Source organism: Sceloporus occidentalis, unplaced genomic scaffold (assembly GCF_023333645.1).
Source record: "Sceloporus occidentalis isolate IW3139 unplaced genomic scaffold, rSceOcc1.0.p SCAF_7, whole genome shotgun sequence".
Lineage (NCBI taxonomy): Eukaryota > Metazoa > Chordata > Lepidosauria > Squamata > Phrynosomatidae > Sceloporus > Sceloporus occidentalis.
In genome coordinates this window covers 66913203-66932943 of record NW_028316987.1, presented here as the reverse complement: position 1 = coordinate 66932943, position 19741 = coordinate 66913203, and the positions used below count along the sequence as shown (strand labels likewise).

The following is a 19741-nucleotide window of genomic DNA, read 5'->3' as shown; positions in this document are numbered from 1 at the left end:
TATTTGGCATTCCAGTGCTACATGATCCAACACTGAAAACACTTCATGCCCTGAAACTCCACAGGAATAGTTGTCACAGTATATAAGACAAAGGTAAAATACCTTCATTTCATTTTGAAAAACAACCCACAAACTGTTCTAGGAGGGTCTTGATATTCATTGGAACGCATTGTTAATAAAAAGGGAATACAACCTAATTTCAACCTGCTATGAAACCCAAACAGGAATGGCATTCTGAGGTGGAGCAGCAAACATTCATGACCAAGTAGCAATCGTGAATATGAAATTTACCTAAATTTGCTCTTGTTGTGTGTTTTCAAGTCATTTCCAACTCATGGCGATCCTAAGGTGAATTTTCATGGGGTTTTCTTGGCAAGATTTGTTCAGAGGTTTGCCATTATTTTCCCCAGAGGCTGATTGTGAGTTGCCCAAGGTTACCCAGTGAGTTTATATGACTGAAGGGGGATTTGAACCCTATTCTCCAGAGTCAAAGTCCAACCACTACACCACACGGTCACTATTTAGTCATGGTCATAACACCCCATTCCCCAACTTGGTAAGGAGGTGGTCCATTCTGCTGGCAACTGGAATATGGGTGATTGATGTTTCCATGAGGGGTTTTGGGGGGGGGGGGTCAGGATAGGAGAGGTAACTTAACTAAGTACACTTAACATCAGTTACTTAAGTATATGTATAAGTATACATAGAATATTGGCCTGATTAACTGCAGACACTCCAGCCCACATTCGACCCATGTAGTAGGTATACACAAAACTGTGTGTCCACATTTCTGTGTCGAGGGGGCTGAATAACAGTCAAAGTAGTCAAAAATATTTTATTCTGGTTATTTTTCTTTCTTTTTTTTTTAAAAAAATCTCCTTTTTAATTCAACAAAGTTAGTAAGAATTTTCACACAAATGTAGTCCAATTACAAGCTGGCAGTTAAGGCAGATAACCATTGATATAATACATGGATTTATTATTATTTCTATTGCATTTATTTAAAGCAGCAGCAGCAGTTACTCTGTAAGTGCAGAACACAAAACAAAAACTTGAATATTATCATGGTCAGGCTGAGAACCCATGGGCACAGCCTCCATTTATGTCAAGGGTAGGTGTCTATACAGAAGCCTGAAGCAAAAAGCACAGGAAAGGACGAAGAACGTACAGCTACCGCTTTTAATAGCTCAGGGCCCTGATGCTGACATTACAGTGCAAATGGTAAGATGCTCAGATGTTGTTCCATAAAGTGCAGAGTCTAAAGAAAATAGCACTTCGCGCCCCACCTCCTACACGGTCAGCATTCCAGCCCCAGGAACAGAATAAAATTGCTAAACATTTGTCATTGTGGTTTTAAGTTACAAAAACATGTTCCCCATAAAAGCTTCCTAACACAATCCAGTAATGCAGCTTGTGCGTGTTATGTATGCAAAATCCAGTCACTCCGGCAGAGTCAGGTACCGTATGTACACATGGATCAAATTGTTTTGCACCAAGCACCATTATTTCTGCAGTGTATGCATATAATATTCAATATGAAGCCCAGATATTTGAAAAGTGACTTTCCCAAGCAGTATGATTAGTTGTAGTCTAAAAAGCAATTTCTGGGGTTCTGGGAGTTGTGGTCCAAGCAGTAACTTATCCATGTTCTAATGCAACTGCAAGTGGCAGTAGAGTCCTCACCTGATCACAAGATAATTATATTCCCCAGCTTCCCTAGTTTGGCCAGAAACAGGTTCTCCAAGGGGAACAAGTGGAATTATATATGAATGCTTTTCCTCAAGTGCAACTACATTCACAATCCCAAGGCATGTGCAAGTAGGACAAAAAAAAAAAAAAAAAATACATTCATGGGCCCAAACCAATAAGATTATTTTAGAAGAATTTCACAGTGATCTGATACAAGATACACATAGATCAATGATTTACAATGGTGAAGAGAGAGAACAAAAGCAAAAAAGCTAAAGGAATGAGATACTGAGATTGGTTAGATGTATGGCCCTTTCCCAGTCCTTGGGAGAAGTCATTGCTTTAGGATCAAACCGAGGCTGCCTGAGAACCAGATGGTGTGGTGGACCTAAACCGAGGTAAGTAAAGTCCAAATTTATTTTCAATTCCTGCAAATGTGGCAACAGCCAGTTTATAACCCCCCACGTGGTCAGGATTTGGAGCAGGTAGGGTGATCCGAGATTTCAGAACTGGTTCGGATCCTGCTGGTCTTCTGCAATGTTTAGAAACAAACAAACAAAGAATAGGTTTAAACATTTTTTAAAATGGAACTGAGATGAAATTGCTTTTACACCAATTCTCAAAAGGAATTGAGGCCTTTTCAGTGTTTTAGCTATAACCCAATGGTCTTGCTTCTTTCTCCCCACCAGTGGCCATTTTAGGTCATGCAATGTTGTTATTTAACACCATGAAGTTGGTCCCTAGATTTGTTCTGTTTCCCTGTCTGTTCCCTACAACCGAATCTGAGTCAAAGCAATCAATCTATCATACTTACACTCCCCCAAAATCAACGTAAAACCATCTCTGTAGCAGCTCGTAAGTCACCAGGGTCACCCCAAACTGAGGAGAGGAACGAAATACACGAGCTGAAAGTGAAAAGGTTAAAAAAACCCATTAGCCATGTTAACACACAATTTTATGTATGAACATTCCATAATTGAAACAATTGTTTTCAAAAGTTACCTGCAGCTCCTTTCCAAAAAGCCCTCGGACCTTCCTCTCGTAGGATCTTTCCAAAACAGTCAATGACACCACTGTAGGTTGTCTGTCCTGCCCGGGCTGCTACTTGTAACCTTGTCTTGATTACATCTGCAGGGGTCACCAAGGAAGCAGCAGGCATACCTAAAGAAGGAAAAGTTGGGGGAACAAGAATCAGTTTTTGGCACTTGGTCTCTTTGTCACACATATCAACTTGTTTATGATTTCACCTCAGCTATCTGACAACTAACAGGGTGGAACTATATTTAATCACATTTAACGAAGACCCAAAGAAATAATTGGGACTTAAATCATGAATGAAAAGTCCCATTGGTTCCAAAGGGCCTACTCAACATCTTACAGAATCAGGATGCAACACAACAATTTTGTGTGGAAACAGTGGAATATGTTGCCTCAGAGTGTAGTGGGGTCTCTTTCTTTGGAGGTTTTTAAACAGAAACTGGATGGCCATCTGTTGGGGGTGCTTTGATTCTGTGTTCCTGCATGGCAGAGAGTTGAACTCGATGGCCCCTGTGGTCTCTTCCAACTCTATGATTCTGGTTCTATTCTATGTAAAAATATTTCTTCTTAAAGATAAATGTCCAGAAAATTAAGACCAAAGAATGGCTAGTGATATGACCTCTTAAGAATTTAATGACAGCCACTTAAAATCAGCCCCGTGAGAATGTCTCAAGTGTAAACAATTTTGTAAAAGACTACTACTAGTAGGCAGCCATTGTGATCATCAGGATCAGAAAATCAGAACAGTCACATCCATGTTCAGAACATAGTTCTTCCTAAGAGTCTAGATTTTAAAAATGTAAAATAAAGAGAGTAGATGAAATGCATACCATAATGCTCCTGTATTTCAAAATTCTGTGTATAGCAAGCTAGCATCCTGGGAAGATGGTTTAAGCTTACCCTTCATTCTAACATGCCTTTTCAAACTTGAGTGAGTGTTCAAAAATCACCTTTTATTAACATCCTACATCACTATAGCTTCAGGATATCTGTAGATTTACTGTTCCCCACCTCCACCATGGTGATCGACTGAGAACCATCTTTTAGCACCATACTATTGTGAAAAGACATGATTTCATCTGATTCTGGAAGCTATGCAAGATCAGACCTGGTTTCTACTTTGAAGGCATACCACCAGGAAATACCAGAGAACTCCAAGACTAGTAAAGAATCCTGCCTGAAACCCTGGAGAGCCATTACCACTCAGAAATGACAGTACTGAGTTAGATGGATCAATAATCTGATTCAGACTAAGGCAGCTTCCAATAGTCACTCAACCAAGTGAAAAAGTCTGTGAAATGGAAAAAAAGAAAACTAGCATTTTCTTGCACCACAAGTACTGGACTCTTTGCAAAACTCTGATGAAATGGGACAGCTTGGCTTTACTTTCATTTAGAGGTTGGGCAGCAAACAGAAGCATTCAATAAAATACTCCAAGCTGTCAGAGTGCCCCAATTCGCTTACTGGTGGTAAAGTCAGCTCCTCTGTGGTTTCTGGTATTTGCCCTTCTGCAAAGAGCACTGGAAATCTCAGTCTTTCCTGTACTCCCTCCTCCTGGGTGAGGTCTACATGTTATGAAAATTCTTGCTAAACTCAGAACAGGCAGGCAGGTATAAATTTGAATCATCACTGCACCCCACCCCACCCCAATCTCAAATTCTAAATTCATTATTTTCATGTTTTCCTTTAATGCTATATACAACCTACCATGTCTAATATCATCAGCAAAAACTTGCTGGAAGATATATGCTGGCAGATAAACAATGGAAAGCACCTAGTGCTGAATAATCAGAAGACAAGGGACATGATCCTGAAAACCCTACTTTTATGGTAGGATTACTGAAGCCAAAAAGCACACATCAAAAGAGGTTTTAAGATGCAAAACAAAAACTTTTTAGATTCATCTACTGAAATCGTGTAAATTTTGAGGAGGAACAAAAATAAAATGAGATTTTTTTTTATTTCAGAAAACAGTGTCTCTTCTTATTTTATTACTTTTCCATTCTGCATGAATTCCAAACCAGCTTGGGCAGACAGAGATGCATAAACGTCCTTTGCTTTCTCGCTCCCTCCTTCTCCTCCTCGCCTCTAAAGCTTAATAATTCTGTAACAGTTTTTGTCCAAACCAATGTGGTCTGGCTCCAAAACACAACCACACTTTTTTTTAGCAGACTGCTTTGAAAGAGATGTAAAAGTGTGTGTTTATCACTAAAATAGGAACTACTCCACCTCTCCCCAAAAAAACCATAAACGAGAGAAGAAGAAACAAAAACACTGCATGAACTTTCACATTTGAAAGTCTGGCAAACAAAGGCTTCCCTTGAAATAGGCTGCAAGTGATGCATTTCACAGGAGCTGGACTTCCACTCTTTCAAGATAAGCTAAAATCTGAAAAACACAGCTGCCCATGTATGCAGCTCCTATGTGGAGGTGCCAGTTACAGAAATGATGCCTCAATGAATGCGGTCTGGATATAAACCAGCCAGAGGCCTTGTCTGCTTCCAAGACATTCCCTTTGGGGGCATAAGCAAGTGTGAACTAGCCCTGAGCTGTGTGGTGCAATTCCCAAATAGTTTCCACATTATATGTATTTTCCCAGAGCAGCTATCTGCAGGAATCCTAAAATTACAACCCAGCACTCTTTGCAACATCTTCTGCTGAAATGGTCCACATGCCCTCAGTTAAGTTAAACGGCACAATTGAGTAGGTTTGTGAAGAAGGTGTCATCCTGAAAATTAACTCCACAGAAAAAGTAACAATCTAACCCAAGATATGAAGTGGTTTTCTTACCATTGCTAGAAGGAATATGGCTCTATAGGCCCAGAAAGTGCCCATGATAAAATGCACTTCATTTCTTGCTATATCAAACCCTTACACTTCTAAGGTTATGGCACTTTCCCCCACCCAACCAATTCTATGCTGCGTAATAAGAGAATCAAGCCATTGCTCTCAATAGTAACTGGCTAATGGAAGCTAACTTGAAATCGAAATATAGTGAAAATACAAGATAAAATCCACATTATTGTGCATTTTCCAAACCTATACTGGCAACTATTGATAAAGAGAAACGGCTTCTGTGACCAAACTTCAAAGAGACACTTATCACAGTCTGCAATCGCTCCACAATAGGCAAAGAAAGAAAAATTAGAAAATCTAAGAAATGACTTGGCTTAACACACTGGTTTAGGTTTCACATCTAGATAGGATGCAGAGCTGAAAAACTGTTTTGTTTCCTTATGCTTAGTTACAATTAATCCAGTTTTGAAAGCATATTCTCCTGATCATATACACATTACTATTATATATTTTTTGGAAAATAATACAAATTTAATTTGCTTGTGTCAGTATTCAGAAACTGAATTGTTAATACTTGTGGTTTTATGTCTCCTTACTACACAATTCATATTTGCAGAATTAATGAATGTACATTACAAAACATGAAAGTTTGTAAGTCAGAAGTAAAAGAAACAATATGTAGATTGGTGCATGTTTCACGTATGCAATCGTGTGCATACGGAGTAGCTCTTTCCAGGACCATCAAAACTCCTAGATCATCCTGGCTAGGAAACTGAGGGACTTGTAATCCAAAAAAGGAACTTCAATAAATTCTGGCTTTCTATAAGCAGCACCATCTCCTGAGGAGGTGCATGCTAGAAAAATTTACACCAGTTTTTTGTTTAGGGGCACCCATGAAAAAGTGATGGGATGTCAGGCTTTATAGGTTATATAACGGGAATAAACAAAATCCTGAGTGCTGCAGCAGATAATATGAGCAATATATTCCAAACTTATTAACAAGCACAGGGAACCTAAACAAGCAAATATACTCAGTTTAAGAACATTTTTACAAGTAAAGAACTCATTTCATAGTACACATTGAACACTGCAATATGGTGCATCATGTAATTGGCTCATTGTAAATTTACAGATGTTGGCTGGAAGATAAAATTTGAATGTACCCCAGTATTCATTTATCAGGGAATGGTCTTACTATTACTAAACTTCTATCCGAGAAACATACTCCTTTCACAATAAAAAGGGTCCCAGCACTGAGGAACTAGAATAAAGCTGTAGTGCAAATGTTAACAACATGAGTACTTGCAAAATCATCACAGACATATATGAACAATAACACAGTTATTTGCGAAGTCATAAATTCAAAATTTCAGCTCCTTCAACAAATGTTTTAAAGCAGTTGTGGATCAATGGTCCTCCAGATTAACTGAAAAAGGCTGTCTAATTATCTGTGGAGTTTTGCCTGAACCGTGCACTTCCAATACTAGAAAGGGCCTATCAGTGGCTTGGAGAAATGCCCTTCCCCAAGGCTTGGAAAGTTACTTTTTAAAAAGCTATAAGTTGTGCTTCCTATAGCTACCATTATAGCTTCAATTTTGAGAAGTAATTTGTTTCTCAAAAGCAACTAAAATAAGGGTGTTTTTTTTAAAAAATCTCTGCATTATAAGCTGCTGGTCCACAGTACAAAATGAGAGGTTATAATCAGAGATAATTATTAATAATAAAATACATCCAGCATGCCCAGACCTGCCCCCAACCTCCAATATAATCTAAATCCTGGCAGCACCAGTTGGCCTGTGTTCACGGCACACCTTGGAAGTGAACCATGCGGACAGTGGGCATCTGACCCACTTTCGACTGCAGTGGACTCGGGTTGTTTTTTCATGCCAGTCTGCTCTGGGCCATAGTTATGTATTTGTAACTAAGTAGCGGTGGCTTAGTGGTGAAGACACCAGTTCTGACAATCAGATGGTTGGCAGTTTGAGGCCTGAGTGCTGCATGATGAGGTGAGCTCCTGTTACTAGTCCCAGCTTCTGCCAACCTAGCAGTTCAAAAGCACACAAATGCAAGTAGATAAATAGGTACTATTTTGGTGGGAAGGTAATGGCATTCGGTGCAGTCATGCTGCCCACATGACCACTGGAATCATCTTTGGACAATGCTGGCTCTACGGCTTAGTAACGGAGATGAGCACCACCCCTACATTCGGTTACCATAACCTTTACCTTTAACTTTTAGCAACTGCTTATAGAATATTGATTATTTATTAATATTTACATCTGTTGCCTGCTTCTGGAGGTTAGTCTTGGCTATTTTCAGAATCATTTAGAAATCACTGCTTGAAAACTGTGCACACTTAAAATGGAAGAAAGTTTCATGTAATTCAACCAAGATCCAAAACACTGTGGAAATAATCCAGTTTGAGACCGCTATAGCTGCCCTGACTCAATGCTAGGGAATCCTGGGAAAAGTTTTGTGAGACATTTAGCCTTCCCTGTCAGAGCACTGATGCCACAATAAACTACAGTTCCCAGGATTCCCTAGCACTGAGCCAGGGTGGTCTCAAACTGGATCATTTCTGCAGTGTGTTTTTGGACCTCAGTGGAGCTTACTTGAGCAAAGGAACAACAGAAGTAGAAAAAGCAGTGACATTATAACTGAGTGAAGTTTTCTGCCATTATATTACAATCATAATGTAACTCATAGGTATTTCAAATCGGGGAAATGAGGCATTACTTTGCCAGTAAGTCATTATTTGTAATGAATTATGCCCACGTTCGGCTCTTCTAAGAGCAAGAAACTTGATGGACCCTACTGTCAATACCAAGGGAAGAAATTTACCCAAAGCTATCAGAATGCTGCCTGAAATCTGAGGAGAAAAAGCCTATACCTCACAATCTCATAGAAAGTGAATGAGTTAAGTGAGTGAGTTAATAGGAAATCAGTTAATAGGAAAATTTTGCATCGGCATGATTTGCCTGATGTCAGGAGAGAGTTTTCTATCTCCTGCATATGAAATGAGAGTATTCCCTTTTGATGCTTGGGAAAAGGGAAGCTCCATGATTCTCTCTCTCTCTCTCAAATGGAACAAGCAAGTGCACTAATATCTTGGATCACTATAGCTATCAGAGGCAGAAGTGGATTTTCTGGTTGCAAAGATTATTTGGCTGTATAGAACACCGGATATTACATCCCGGACTCTTTAAGAGCACACAGGCTGAGTATAAAAACATTGCAAGAAAAAAAATGTGTGAAAGAGATTGTCTAGAACTCTTTCCAGGGCATTCTGTATTTCTTGTAGCAAAGCACAACCAATTGCAGGGAGTGGTCAATTCCATTTCAGAAAGAGAAGTAATTAGCTGAAAAACTTTATTTGTATTAAAGACCAAAAAGAACCATGCTGACCTTTCTAGGGTAGTGGGAGAGAGAATACAAAAAAGGGATGGAATGCGGATGGAAGAGCAGAATTCTGAACTGTTCACAGAGTCCCTTTTAGCTGCTTCTCAGCAGGTGAGAAAAGAACCATTTTCTGCTTGTCTTTTCATTCCATGCAAAAGAGGCAATGTTTCCCCAGAGCCATTACATTTCTCTATTATCTGTCATAATAACAGGGCCTTCACCTTTTAGATAGCCTTGTATGCAGCTTTTCAAATATACTGCTTCAAGCCTATGCTGGCTTGCGGACACTCTGTGTAACAACAATGACCTAAACCATTTTTATTTCATGCATAATTTTTTTAAAAAGAGAGATTTCTTTCCCCCACCCATAGTTAAATATATTTATGACACTGGTCACTGGGGTCAATGGCTTATCTTTCATTATAGTGGCATAGTCTCCACCTGATGGTGGCATTTACTTGGATTCTGTTTTGAAATGACATCCAAATTTCAACCAGTAATGAAGACATTAAAAAAACACATTTTGACCTTTCCAGCCATTTCCCTCCACCCAGTATGTTCACCTGGGTAAGACAGCTCTTATAACTGTCATTGTCACATTCAAAGCTATCATCTCATACAACATGTGATATGAAGGTTGAAAATTATAAATCAAAGTAGCCACAAATGGAGACTAGCAAATTTATGCTAACTGTGCATAAGCACTAGATCATTCACCAATAAAGGTCAATTTACACTAACAGATTACTCCAGCTTCCCAGTATATCCTGCAGTTTATTACTGTGTTCTCAGCAGCATTTTAGTTTTTGGTTACAGAGCTCATCATAAAGCCTGAAAGATCAACTAAGGTTACCCTCTGAACAGACAGCATCTTTGCTCTGGATTTCAATACCAACAGCACACTCTCCTTTGGTACGGGATGACTTCCAAAAGCCTGAAAATCTTAAAACATGTCTTTGGTTCAGATGGTGGTTGGAGAGTTTGGCTAAGCTGGCAGAAAGTTAAGAATTTTTAGTGGCATTTTTCAAATAATCAGAAGGGTTTCCAATCACAACAAAAGGCAACAGCCAACCCTGTTACAGACCACTAACATTTGGCTTGTACTGTATACACCTGACAGATTTATATCATCTATAAAAAATGAAGCCACTTGATAGACCCATCTCCCATATTCATCTCAGGCTCTTAAACAACTGCTCATGTTTGTGTGCTGCTTACATCTGCATGAGGCAAAGATTCTACAATTGATACTATGTGTGAAAATATATCTCCTTTTATTTTGCTAACACTGTCTGCCTACCCATTTTATATCTCCACCTTTTAATAAATGGAAAGGAAGTAAGTTTGATGTCATTTCCCAGAAAGCTCTTATTATAGCCATGTCCCCTGGTTCAGGTATGACACATGCTGGAGGGTATGAACCTCTGTGCATAGGTTTACAAGGAGAACTGAAAGGCATTTAAGGCCTCAGTACATGAGTGTCATGGAATTTTTTTTCTAGTTTGACTAATAGTAAAATTGATTTTTCAAAACCACTCACCATTTCAACTCATATGGCAATTTCATAAACATGACAAGTAAGAATCACTGCTTCATACTGATTAGGGTGCTGGGTTAGGATTGGAAATACCCAGATTCAAATCCACAGTTGAAAAAGTGCCCTTAAGCCAATCTTTGGCCCGTTACAGACCGCCCAAAAGGGGCGGTCTCGGGCCACTGCCGGTTGCAGCGTGGAAGAGTCGCAGCAGCCAAACCGCGTGACTCCTCCGTGCTGCAAAGAAGGAGTGCGAAAATCGTGCTCCTTCCGGCAACCCGGAAGAGATGCTGCAAGTGCCAAAGCGCGCACTCGCGGCGTCACTTCCGGGCTGCGACGTGCGGATGCAGAGCGTCCGCTACATCAATATGGCGGCGGCCATGTGGAACGGCCACCACCATTTGTTACAGACTCTGTGCGTAATAGGGTAAGGGGTGTCTGGAAGAGATGCCCCTTTTTCAAAATGGGACGTCCTAAGGACGTCCCTTATGGCTGTGTGTAACGCGCCATTATCTCTCTGCCTAACCTACCTCAAAGGGTTGCTATGAGGATAAAAATGAGGAGACCTTATGTACATGGCCTTGAGCTCACTGGAACAAATAAATTCCACTGGTAGATCAAGCCAGAGTTGCAGTTTCTTATCCAGCTTGATACTGCTTAACCAGTTCCAGTATCCAACTCATTCGAGGCCTCCAAAGAACAAGAGGTATACAGTCACAACAAAAGCAGCTACTTACCAGCTATTGCTCCAGCTAAAAGCAAAGATCCAGGGCTTACTCGTCCATCTTCACTTGCAAAAGCAGATTTCATGTGAGCATAACAGGGGAAGTAAATGGCAGAGAAGGGAATGTCACGAAGAAAACAGGCCTTGGCTCCCTAGGAGAGGAAAAAATAAAAGACCAAAAACAGAGAGAGCTTATACTCTATACAGGGTCAGAAGAAGATTCCAAGCACTGAAGCAGGTAATAACTTAAAATATTGTTTAAATATTTGAAAGGATGTCATATTGAGGAGGGAGCAAGCTTGTTTTCTGCTGCTCCTGAGAACAGGACCGGGAACAATGGATGCAAGCTACAGGAAAAGAGATTCCACCTCAACATTAGGAAGAACTTCCTGACAGTAAGGGCTGTTCGACAGTGGAACACACTTCCTTGGAGTGTAGTGGAGTCTCCTTCATTGGAGGCCTTTAAAGCAGAGGCTGGATGGCCATCTGCTGGGGATGCTTTGATTTGGATTTCCTGCATGGCAGGATGGCCCTTGCGGTCTCTTCCAACTCTATGATTCTATGATTCCTTGCTTTCATTTCCTTTTTTAAAACGGTGTTCACAATCTAACACAGATTTAACTTTCTGATGTCAACCAGCTTACACAAATTTGTCTTCCTGCCAGCTGTTTGTGGCAATTTTGGAAGCAAAAGAAAAAAAAGACTTACAAAAGGATTACTTTGCTTATGGAATGTATAGAAATGATTCATGAAAACTGAGCTTGCCTTTGGTTTATTATACCAGGAAAAAACACACCCAAAATTTCCAAAAAGACAAGAGACCCCCAAGCCAGGTTTTAAAAAGTAGCACTTATAGCAACTTTTTGTATGTGTCCAAACTATTAGGATAAATGGGATAAAAAACAAACAAATATAATCACTCGGTACAGTCAAAATAATGAAAATGTTGATTTAAATAATTCTAAGATTATTAATCAGTTTCAATCTTAAAAGAAAACGTTTATACTTTATTCAGTCTACTAGTCCCAGTGAAGAGTAATTTGGTGGAATGCAGAAATTTTTTAGAACTTCTGGAATTCAGTACTATTGATAATTGATTTTCTCACAGGATATAATTTATCAAGAAACCCCAAAGCTACATTATTATTAGAAGAAGACTGTAAAATGTGTTGATGTACAAATGATTGCTTCATTATAATCAAAATAAATACTGTCCAGTTCTGGCAGAACAGAAATAGTCCTAATATAACTGATTGGTTAAAAGGAGAATGTAAGAAGTAATTCTTAATATTTAAAATTACTTATCCTGAAAGAGAAATTACCAACAAAATAACGTGCTTATTGAAAGACTCTTATTAATTAACTCAACAAACTGAGATGTTAGTGTAATTTCCATCCTTTTCTTTATTTAGTCTGATTTATAGATATATTTGTTCATTTTTAAGGAATTTTAAATGTATCACTTAGCTATAGTGTACAGGAGAAAACATAAAAGAGCACACAAAAGCAATGATGAAGGAAACAACAACAAGAATTGACTCTAAGATCTCTCTTTAGAGACCATACAATGTAGCATCCTATGGCTAGTCAACCTGATGAGAGTTATTATACAACAAAATATGAAAGGCCTACCTCAGCAGGGAAGCCCAAAGCAAAACATGTAGTGGGTTGGTATTGCAGAATTAAAGACAACAGGTGCTTTCTCATCCATGCATATGTCCATCATGTGTCTTTAAAGATGCATAAGCATCTCGCATTTCTACACTAATATCAACATTTATGCATCTAATTTCCTCATTGTTAAATGTCTTTGAACTGGATTTGACTTATGGCAAACTCATGAATGAGAGACCTCCACATCATCCTATTATCAACAGCTCTGCTCAGGTCCTTGATTTAGACAATCCACTTGAAATGTAGCCTTCCTCTTTTCCTACTGCTTTCCATTTCACCAAGCATTATCATCTTTTCTAATGAGTCTTTTCATCTCATAATATGACAAAGTACAATAGCCTAAGTTTAGCCATTTTGGCTCCTAGCGAGAGTTCAGGATTTATTTCCTTTAAGACACATTCATTCGTCTGGGGGGAGGAGCCACAAGCGATGGTGTGAGCAGCTAAGATCGACCGCTCCTGAAAGCAAAGCCTAAAAAGCTAAAAAAATCTCTCCTAATGAGAAAAAAAAACTGTGAGTAACTGCAAATAAATATATTGGAAAGGGAAGAGAGCAGATTGGAACTGTTTAATTAAAGTTTTAAAGGGAAGGAAGAGAAATAAACAGCAATCTTACATACGGCATTGCCGGCTAGAGGTTTGTCAGCCGAGCGGACGCTTGGATTGCTGGTAGATGTCTAAAAGCCAAAAGAAAAAAAAGGAACTCAAACAAACAGTGATAAACTGGGGAAGAGAGTCTAAACAACACCCTTCCGATAAGGCTTATAGTCGTTTGCAAAGAATAAGTTCACAAGAGAAGCTTGGAACTTGTAATAAAGAAATGAAAAAGACAACGTCTATGGAGGCAGTGGGAAAAAAATGGAGCTAGACCTAAAGAACATGGTGAAGTTCCGGGAACAGAGCCAAAACAAGAAGAAATAAAGATATGGTTAGAAAAAACTCTCACTGAAAACCAAAACAAAGGTTTTGAGACCATGAACGAGTTGATAATTAAAAATAATGCTATTTTAACAGAAACTATAACTAAGACAATTATGGGTGAAATGAACAAATCTTTTCAGATGATTACAAAAGAAATTGAACAAGTGGATAAAAAAGTCCAATTAATACAAAGTCAACAGAAAGATCAACAAAAAATAACTTTGGAACATTCAACCAGATTGGACCAGCTGGAAAGGAAAATTATTGACTTGCAGGATCGTAACAGAAGGAATAATATCCGCATTCGAGGCTTTCCTGAGTTACCAAATGAAACATCCAGATCATTAAAAACAGAAATCCTTAAATGGCTACAAAGCATTGTCCCTCAGATGACTTGGGCAGAGGAGGAAGTGGAAAGACTACACAGAGCATCAACAGTTAAAAGGGGCTTGACCCCTAGAGATGTAATCATGAAAATAATAAGTTTTTACAAGAAAGATCAGTTAATGAAAGAAATCAGGAAACTCTCAGGAGGACTGAAATATGGAACTACCACAACTGAAATTTACAATGATTTATGTCCAGAGACTATTAGTTGGAGAAGAAGCATTAAGCCTTGTATTGCAGTTCTGCAAAAAAATGGAATAAGATACAGTTGGGGCTATCCTGTATTTTTGAAATTTCAATGGAAAGGAAAGCAGCACAAGATTTTCTCCATGGAGCAAGGATTGCAGCTGTTGGAGCAATTGGATCTGGCCAAGCAAGGAGGAGAGAGCGACAAGGGTGCAGCTGGAGGAGCCAAGGAATGATAGAAAACAAGGACAAGGACGTTGACTTTTTTGCTATTCTATAATTTTCTCTTTTTCTTCACTTTCTTCTTTTTTTTAAAAAAGGACATGACAGGAGAGATTAATAATAAACAACCAGGAGGAAGAAATGGACCACACATCGGAGAGATGGCTTCTTCCCCCCCCCCCTCCTGGAGGGCTAATAGAAGCCATGGGCGAGGTCTAAGACCTTGGGGATGGAGGAGGGGAAGAAGGGATAGGTGGGTTAAATGGGGAAGGGGGGAGGGAGGGAAGGGGGGAGGGGGGAAATGACGGTAACCGTCTAATGAAAAATAATAATTGTAAGCCGCTCTGATAGCCTTTAGGGCTGAAGGGCGGGGTATAAATAAATAAATAAATAAATAAATAAATAAATAAATAAATAAAGTCAGTAGGGTACTGAAGCCACTCCATGGTTTAAGTGAACTATCCAAGGTGCTGAACATAATAAACAATAAGCATTTTCTTCATCTTCAATGTTGTATGCCTTCAAGTCATTTCTGATTTACTGTGACCCTAAGATGAATCTATCACAGGGTTTTCTTGGCAGAATTTGTTCAGAGCATTTTGCTCTTGCCTCCCTCTTAGGTGAGAGAGTGTGACTTTCAAGGTCATCTTCAATAGCTCATTTAAAATTTGGACTAAAACACAGAGGGGATTCACCACTTCACTCAACCCCACTTCTGGTTAAAATGGCATAACCTGACTGCTGCCCTGTGATTGCTGTAATGAGATTTTATATTGTTTGATGTTTTTATGATGTGTATTTTAGATATGATTGCCATTGTATGGAGATTTCTGGTTGTAATCCCGCTTCGATCTGTTGGGAGAAGTGGGAAAATACAAATAAACTTATTAGTAGTAGTATTATTCAATCCACCAGCTACCACTGGTATGGCCATATTTGGCCTTGTAAGTTGGCCTTGATACAGTAATATCAGCAAACCTGTTCTTCCATGTAAGCACATGGTGCCTGCAATAGTATGTTGCCACACAGAGTGGTTCTTCTCACGATTCCAGCCATCCAACCAGCCATGTTCTTTCCCATGATATTCTATTTTACACAAAGAGATGCTCCCCCCCAGTCAACAGAAAGTCAGCACTCCATGCCCAGTGAGCATGCTAACTCCTCATTATGCTGTTCATCCCCTCTCCTTCCATCTCCCCACAAATTTATTGTACAATTAAAAAAAAAACCCTCAGGTTTCCCCTGGCCTGCTGATACCTTTCTGTCTTTGTGTGGATAATGACATTTTGCCTATACAAGGGTCACACTCAGACAATAAATTCACATTCCCCCCCCCAGAATATGGATTATAAGAAACAAGTACACCTATGGCTCAATCTCCTTTGTCCCAAAATTTAAGTGAACAATTACAGCTGCCACCCTGCAATAATTTATAAAACCATATGTATGCCTAACCGGATTCAGAATAGTAGCCCCTGCAAGGCTGACATAATCCATACAGACAAATTCCCTTATGGGATATATTTGAGCAGCAGGCAAATTTGCTAACCAAGTGTTGTTTCGATTTGTGGGGCAGGTATAAAGCTGGAGATGAGCAAATACACTTTCTTCTCCCCCAAAAGGCTGACTGAATCTCCATGCTGCTTGTCTTTGCAGCACAGCAGAGTTCATTAGTTTTATTTCATTTTCTTGCTGTCATTATAAATACCAGATGCCTTTTGTTTCCATTACAGTTCAAAATGCTGACTAAGACTGTTAAAGCTCTGAAGGGTATGGGCCCCTCATGATGTTTGCCTAATACTTCACCTTGATGTTAAGATTGGCCAGGTGCATCCTCTTAGCTCTATCCAATTTTAAAAACCAAGGAACACTTGGCTTTTAAAATACTTGCCAAGGGCAAGTATTCATTCATATTTACTGTACAACCTCCTCATGCGGGTTCATCAAAACTCTAGGGCTAAGAAGATAATGAAAATGCCTATCTCTTCTATATTTATGCTTGGGTAGGAATTTGGCTATGGACAACAAAACAAAAGTGGACACAGTAAAAAGAATCTATCTATCTATCTATCTATCTATCTATCTATCTATCTATCTATCTAGTTCTTTCCAAAACCACAACATGCCATGTTTCCTGCATGAATCAAGACCAAAATTCTAATGAAGGAATGATGACACCTACCCTACTGCTATTTTTTCATTTTTACAGTAGTCTCTCTGCAAAGAACAAAAAAACATGCTTTTAAAGAAACCCTCAAGTAACTTGCTTTCAGATTTAAGAAAGAAAATAATCTGCCAACTTCAGCTGGTTTCTATGTAAACAAAGCTGGATCAAAACTTTAGATCCACTTTATTAACCACCAACTTTGGCTCTGTTCCAATATCTCAACAGTCTAAAGTTTCCTCTTTCCCCTCTGTTTGAAAGTCTGGGAAAGCATGTTTAACAGCAGGCCTCATTTAACTTCAAGTTAATCACCTGCAACCAGCTAATGCCAATTAGGAAGGCTTAAGGGAGAATGGCCATAGCATCTTGCAAGGTTAAAGAAATCTTTACTCCACAATACTCTGAAAGTTTAATGGGAAGCAAACTCTCATGGATTTTAGTCAAATTTGTTTCTAAATTAAGTCTTTACCTAATTCTACCTTTACTTTAGTCTTCACACCTTTTTGATGTTCACACTGTGTAAAAACCCTAAAGGCACCCTTAATATTAGTTCCTGGTAAAATATTAGGATTATGTACCCAAAACTTGAAAATAACTAGTTATGTGTAATTAATTTCTTGTCATAATAACAAAGGTATTGTATCACAGTAGGACTGCAATTTAACTATGGATAATCTTACTCTTTTCTTTCCATTGTGATTATAACCATTTTTCACTTTTGTACTTATGGGGCTAAATGATAAAGGAGGAATATTACATGGTTCTGGTGCTAACTCAGGTTCTGTCTTGAACTGCCACCCTAGGCTGAGGTGATGACAATGTAGATTGCACCAGTGTTACCCAAAATGGTAGCCATTTCTAAGAAAAAACAGTTGTAGTCAATGGGCACAAATACATTGGCAGTATTTGGAGCATTATGGGAGAGGGAGGGAGAGAGAGAGAGAGAGAGAGAGAGAGAGAGAACAAACCCTGCAGGTTCCCCATATCAAACAAGCACTGGACTAGAAGACTACAGGCCAGTGGCTTGTAGCATTCAAATTTATCTTGAAGTAACTGTAAGGTAACTAATTATTTTTGAGGAATGGAAAAGTGAAGCACTACTTTTAAAAACTGCAATTACAATAGTAACAAACTGTTAGGGGGAGAGCTTTGAAAAATAATAACTAACTTCTTTAAAACAAAACTTTCCAAGCTCTGCATCTACCTGAGCTTATTCTGGCAGCTCAGGGATATGCTTCTGAAATGCTGTTGTAGGAAAAGCCTCTGCATCGTGCCTTGCACACCTTCACCGTACCTGCTAATTGACTCCTCACCTTCCTTCACTTCTTAATAATAAGCCCTCAAGCCTTTAATCTGGAATTGCATCTTGGAGTACAAACCAATAGAGGTAAAAAGGATTGTCAGAAGTTGCAGATAATCAACTCAGAAGTCAGAGCTAGGGCAGGTTCTTTAGCATGCTAATTCCTGCTTATTCCAGCCTTACCTGCAGGAAAAAAAATAAGGATCTAAATAAACTATTTCTACTACAAGGGGAGGGAGGGTAATTACACTCACAAAGGCACCTCTGTGTCAGGGTTGGGCACAAGGAGCCAGAAGGTCTGGGAGACTCAGGCTTAACCTCGTCTCCTGCAGTGAATGCACATTGTCTTGTGGAGGGGGGGAAATGCCAGACTGGGGGAACCTCACAGAATTCAAGACAACAGTAGTGCACCTTGTTTGAGAGGGTTATTTAATGCTTCTGGCACCTGTACTTACCGCCATCCCTTCTTTTGCGACCTTACAGGTTTAGAATTTATTTGGCATGTATAATTGTTATTTTGATCCTATAGCAACAAACAATAGGTAGCATGTCATTTCTTGATCCGTTAGCATTCCTCTTGGGTTTCACTGGCAACTTAACCCTTCCAATTCGGATATACGGCAGCATCTCCATCCACTCCTGGGCACCCCCTCCTTCCCTCCACCTCACCTTGTCTTGCTTCAAAAGCCTCAGTTACAGATTTAAGAGTCTAGGTTGGCATTTCAGGACAGAGAAAGAATTGGTTGTGTGCTCCCATTTTCAATATCCCACAGAATTAAAATGTATGTCCAAATCACTCAAGAAAATATTATTCTACAAATATAAATTAAGAACATAAAATGGGCAGCTTTGAGTATTCACATTTTGGCTGGATTCACCTATTTTTCTAGTATATTATGAATATAAACACATTATTGTTGCTGTTATAACAAGCCCTTTTCCAGTCTAGGACTTAAAGCATCTTACAAAAATTAAAAACAGATACTAGCTGTTACTGACAAAGTGATAACTACACGGATTGTTTAAAGAAGTTTCAGGAAATGTTGTAGTTTGACTACTATTCTGAATTATTTTCCTAGTTTATACTGAATTTGCTGCTTGGGTGCCATAAACTCAGTGCACCTAACCCTAAAAAGTAATTTGACCTTAGAGGGATTATATTTTTCCAATTCCAAAGTTCAGCACAGTGCTGCTTGCTTTTAAATGTCTGATAAAAAAAATTAAACTGCACTGTAATAATAATAGTTAACTTAAGAAAGGTCTTAATGATAGAGCAATTCAAAATTGTTTGTGGATTAAGAAAGAAGAAGAAGAAACTGAAGGGAAAATAATCCGAAAGTATTTGAAGGCTACTCTTCAAGCTGATTTGTTAACAAAAACACATACCAGTAAGTAATCTCTCTGCAAACATATAATAAAATATAAAACCTCAGGCAAACAATGTTTTTACATTTCTAAGCTAATAACCTACACATGCTAGAGAGCATTTATTTCTTTTTAAAATACACAATAATGCTAGCTTTAGGAAATCATGTTTTATGTCTCTATAATTCTGTTTTATTCTTAGCAATTCAAACTGTAACGGTGTGACATTTTTAAGGCCAGTGGATAGAGGTGGTATAGCACATAATTAGATATAAATGAATAAAAAGAATTATAGCACACTCTAAAGATGTTTATTCGAAAGTGACTTGCAAATAACTAATTT

The 19741-nt window shown here is 38.8% G+C and overlaps 1 protein-coding gene across 4 annotated transcripts in view; it reads right to left on the bottom strand.

The window, feature by feature from the left end:
* Nucleotides 1-856: 856 nt before the first annotated feature.
* Nucleotides 857-19741, bottom strand: part of SLC25A13 (solute carrier family 25 member 13) — a 144147-nt gene continuing 125262 nt past the window's right edge. For all 4 annotated transcript variants that reach the window (XM_089533193.1, XM_089533194.1, XM_089533195.1 and 1 more), the window contains 4 exons: nucleotides 11194-11332; nucleotides 2692-2850; nucleotides 2504-2594; nucleotides 857-2221 (listed from right to left, as the gene is read on the bottom strand). In XM_089533193.1, the coding sequence (XP_089389319.1) occupies nucleotides 2038-2221; nucleotides 2504-2594; nucleotides 2692-2850; nucleotides 11194-11332 (573 nt within the window). In that variant the 3' untranslated portion in view covers nucleotides 857-2037. The remainder of the gene's footprint in view (nucleotides 2222-2503; nucleotides 2595-2691; nucleotides 2851-11193; nucleotides 11333-19741) is intronic.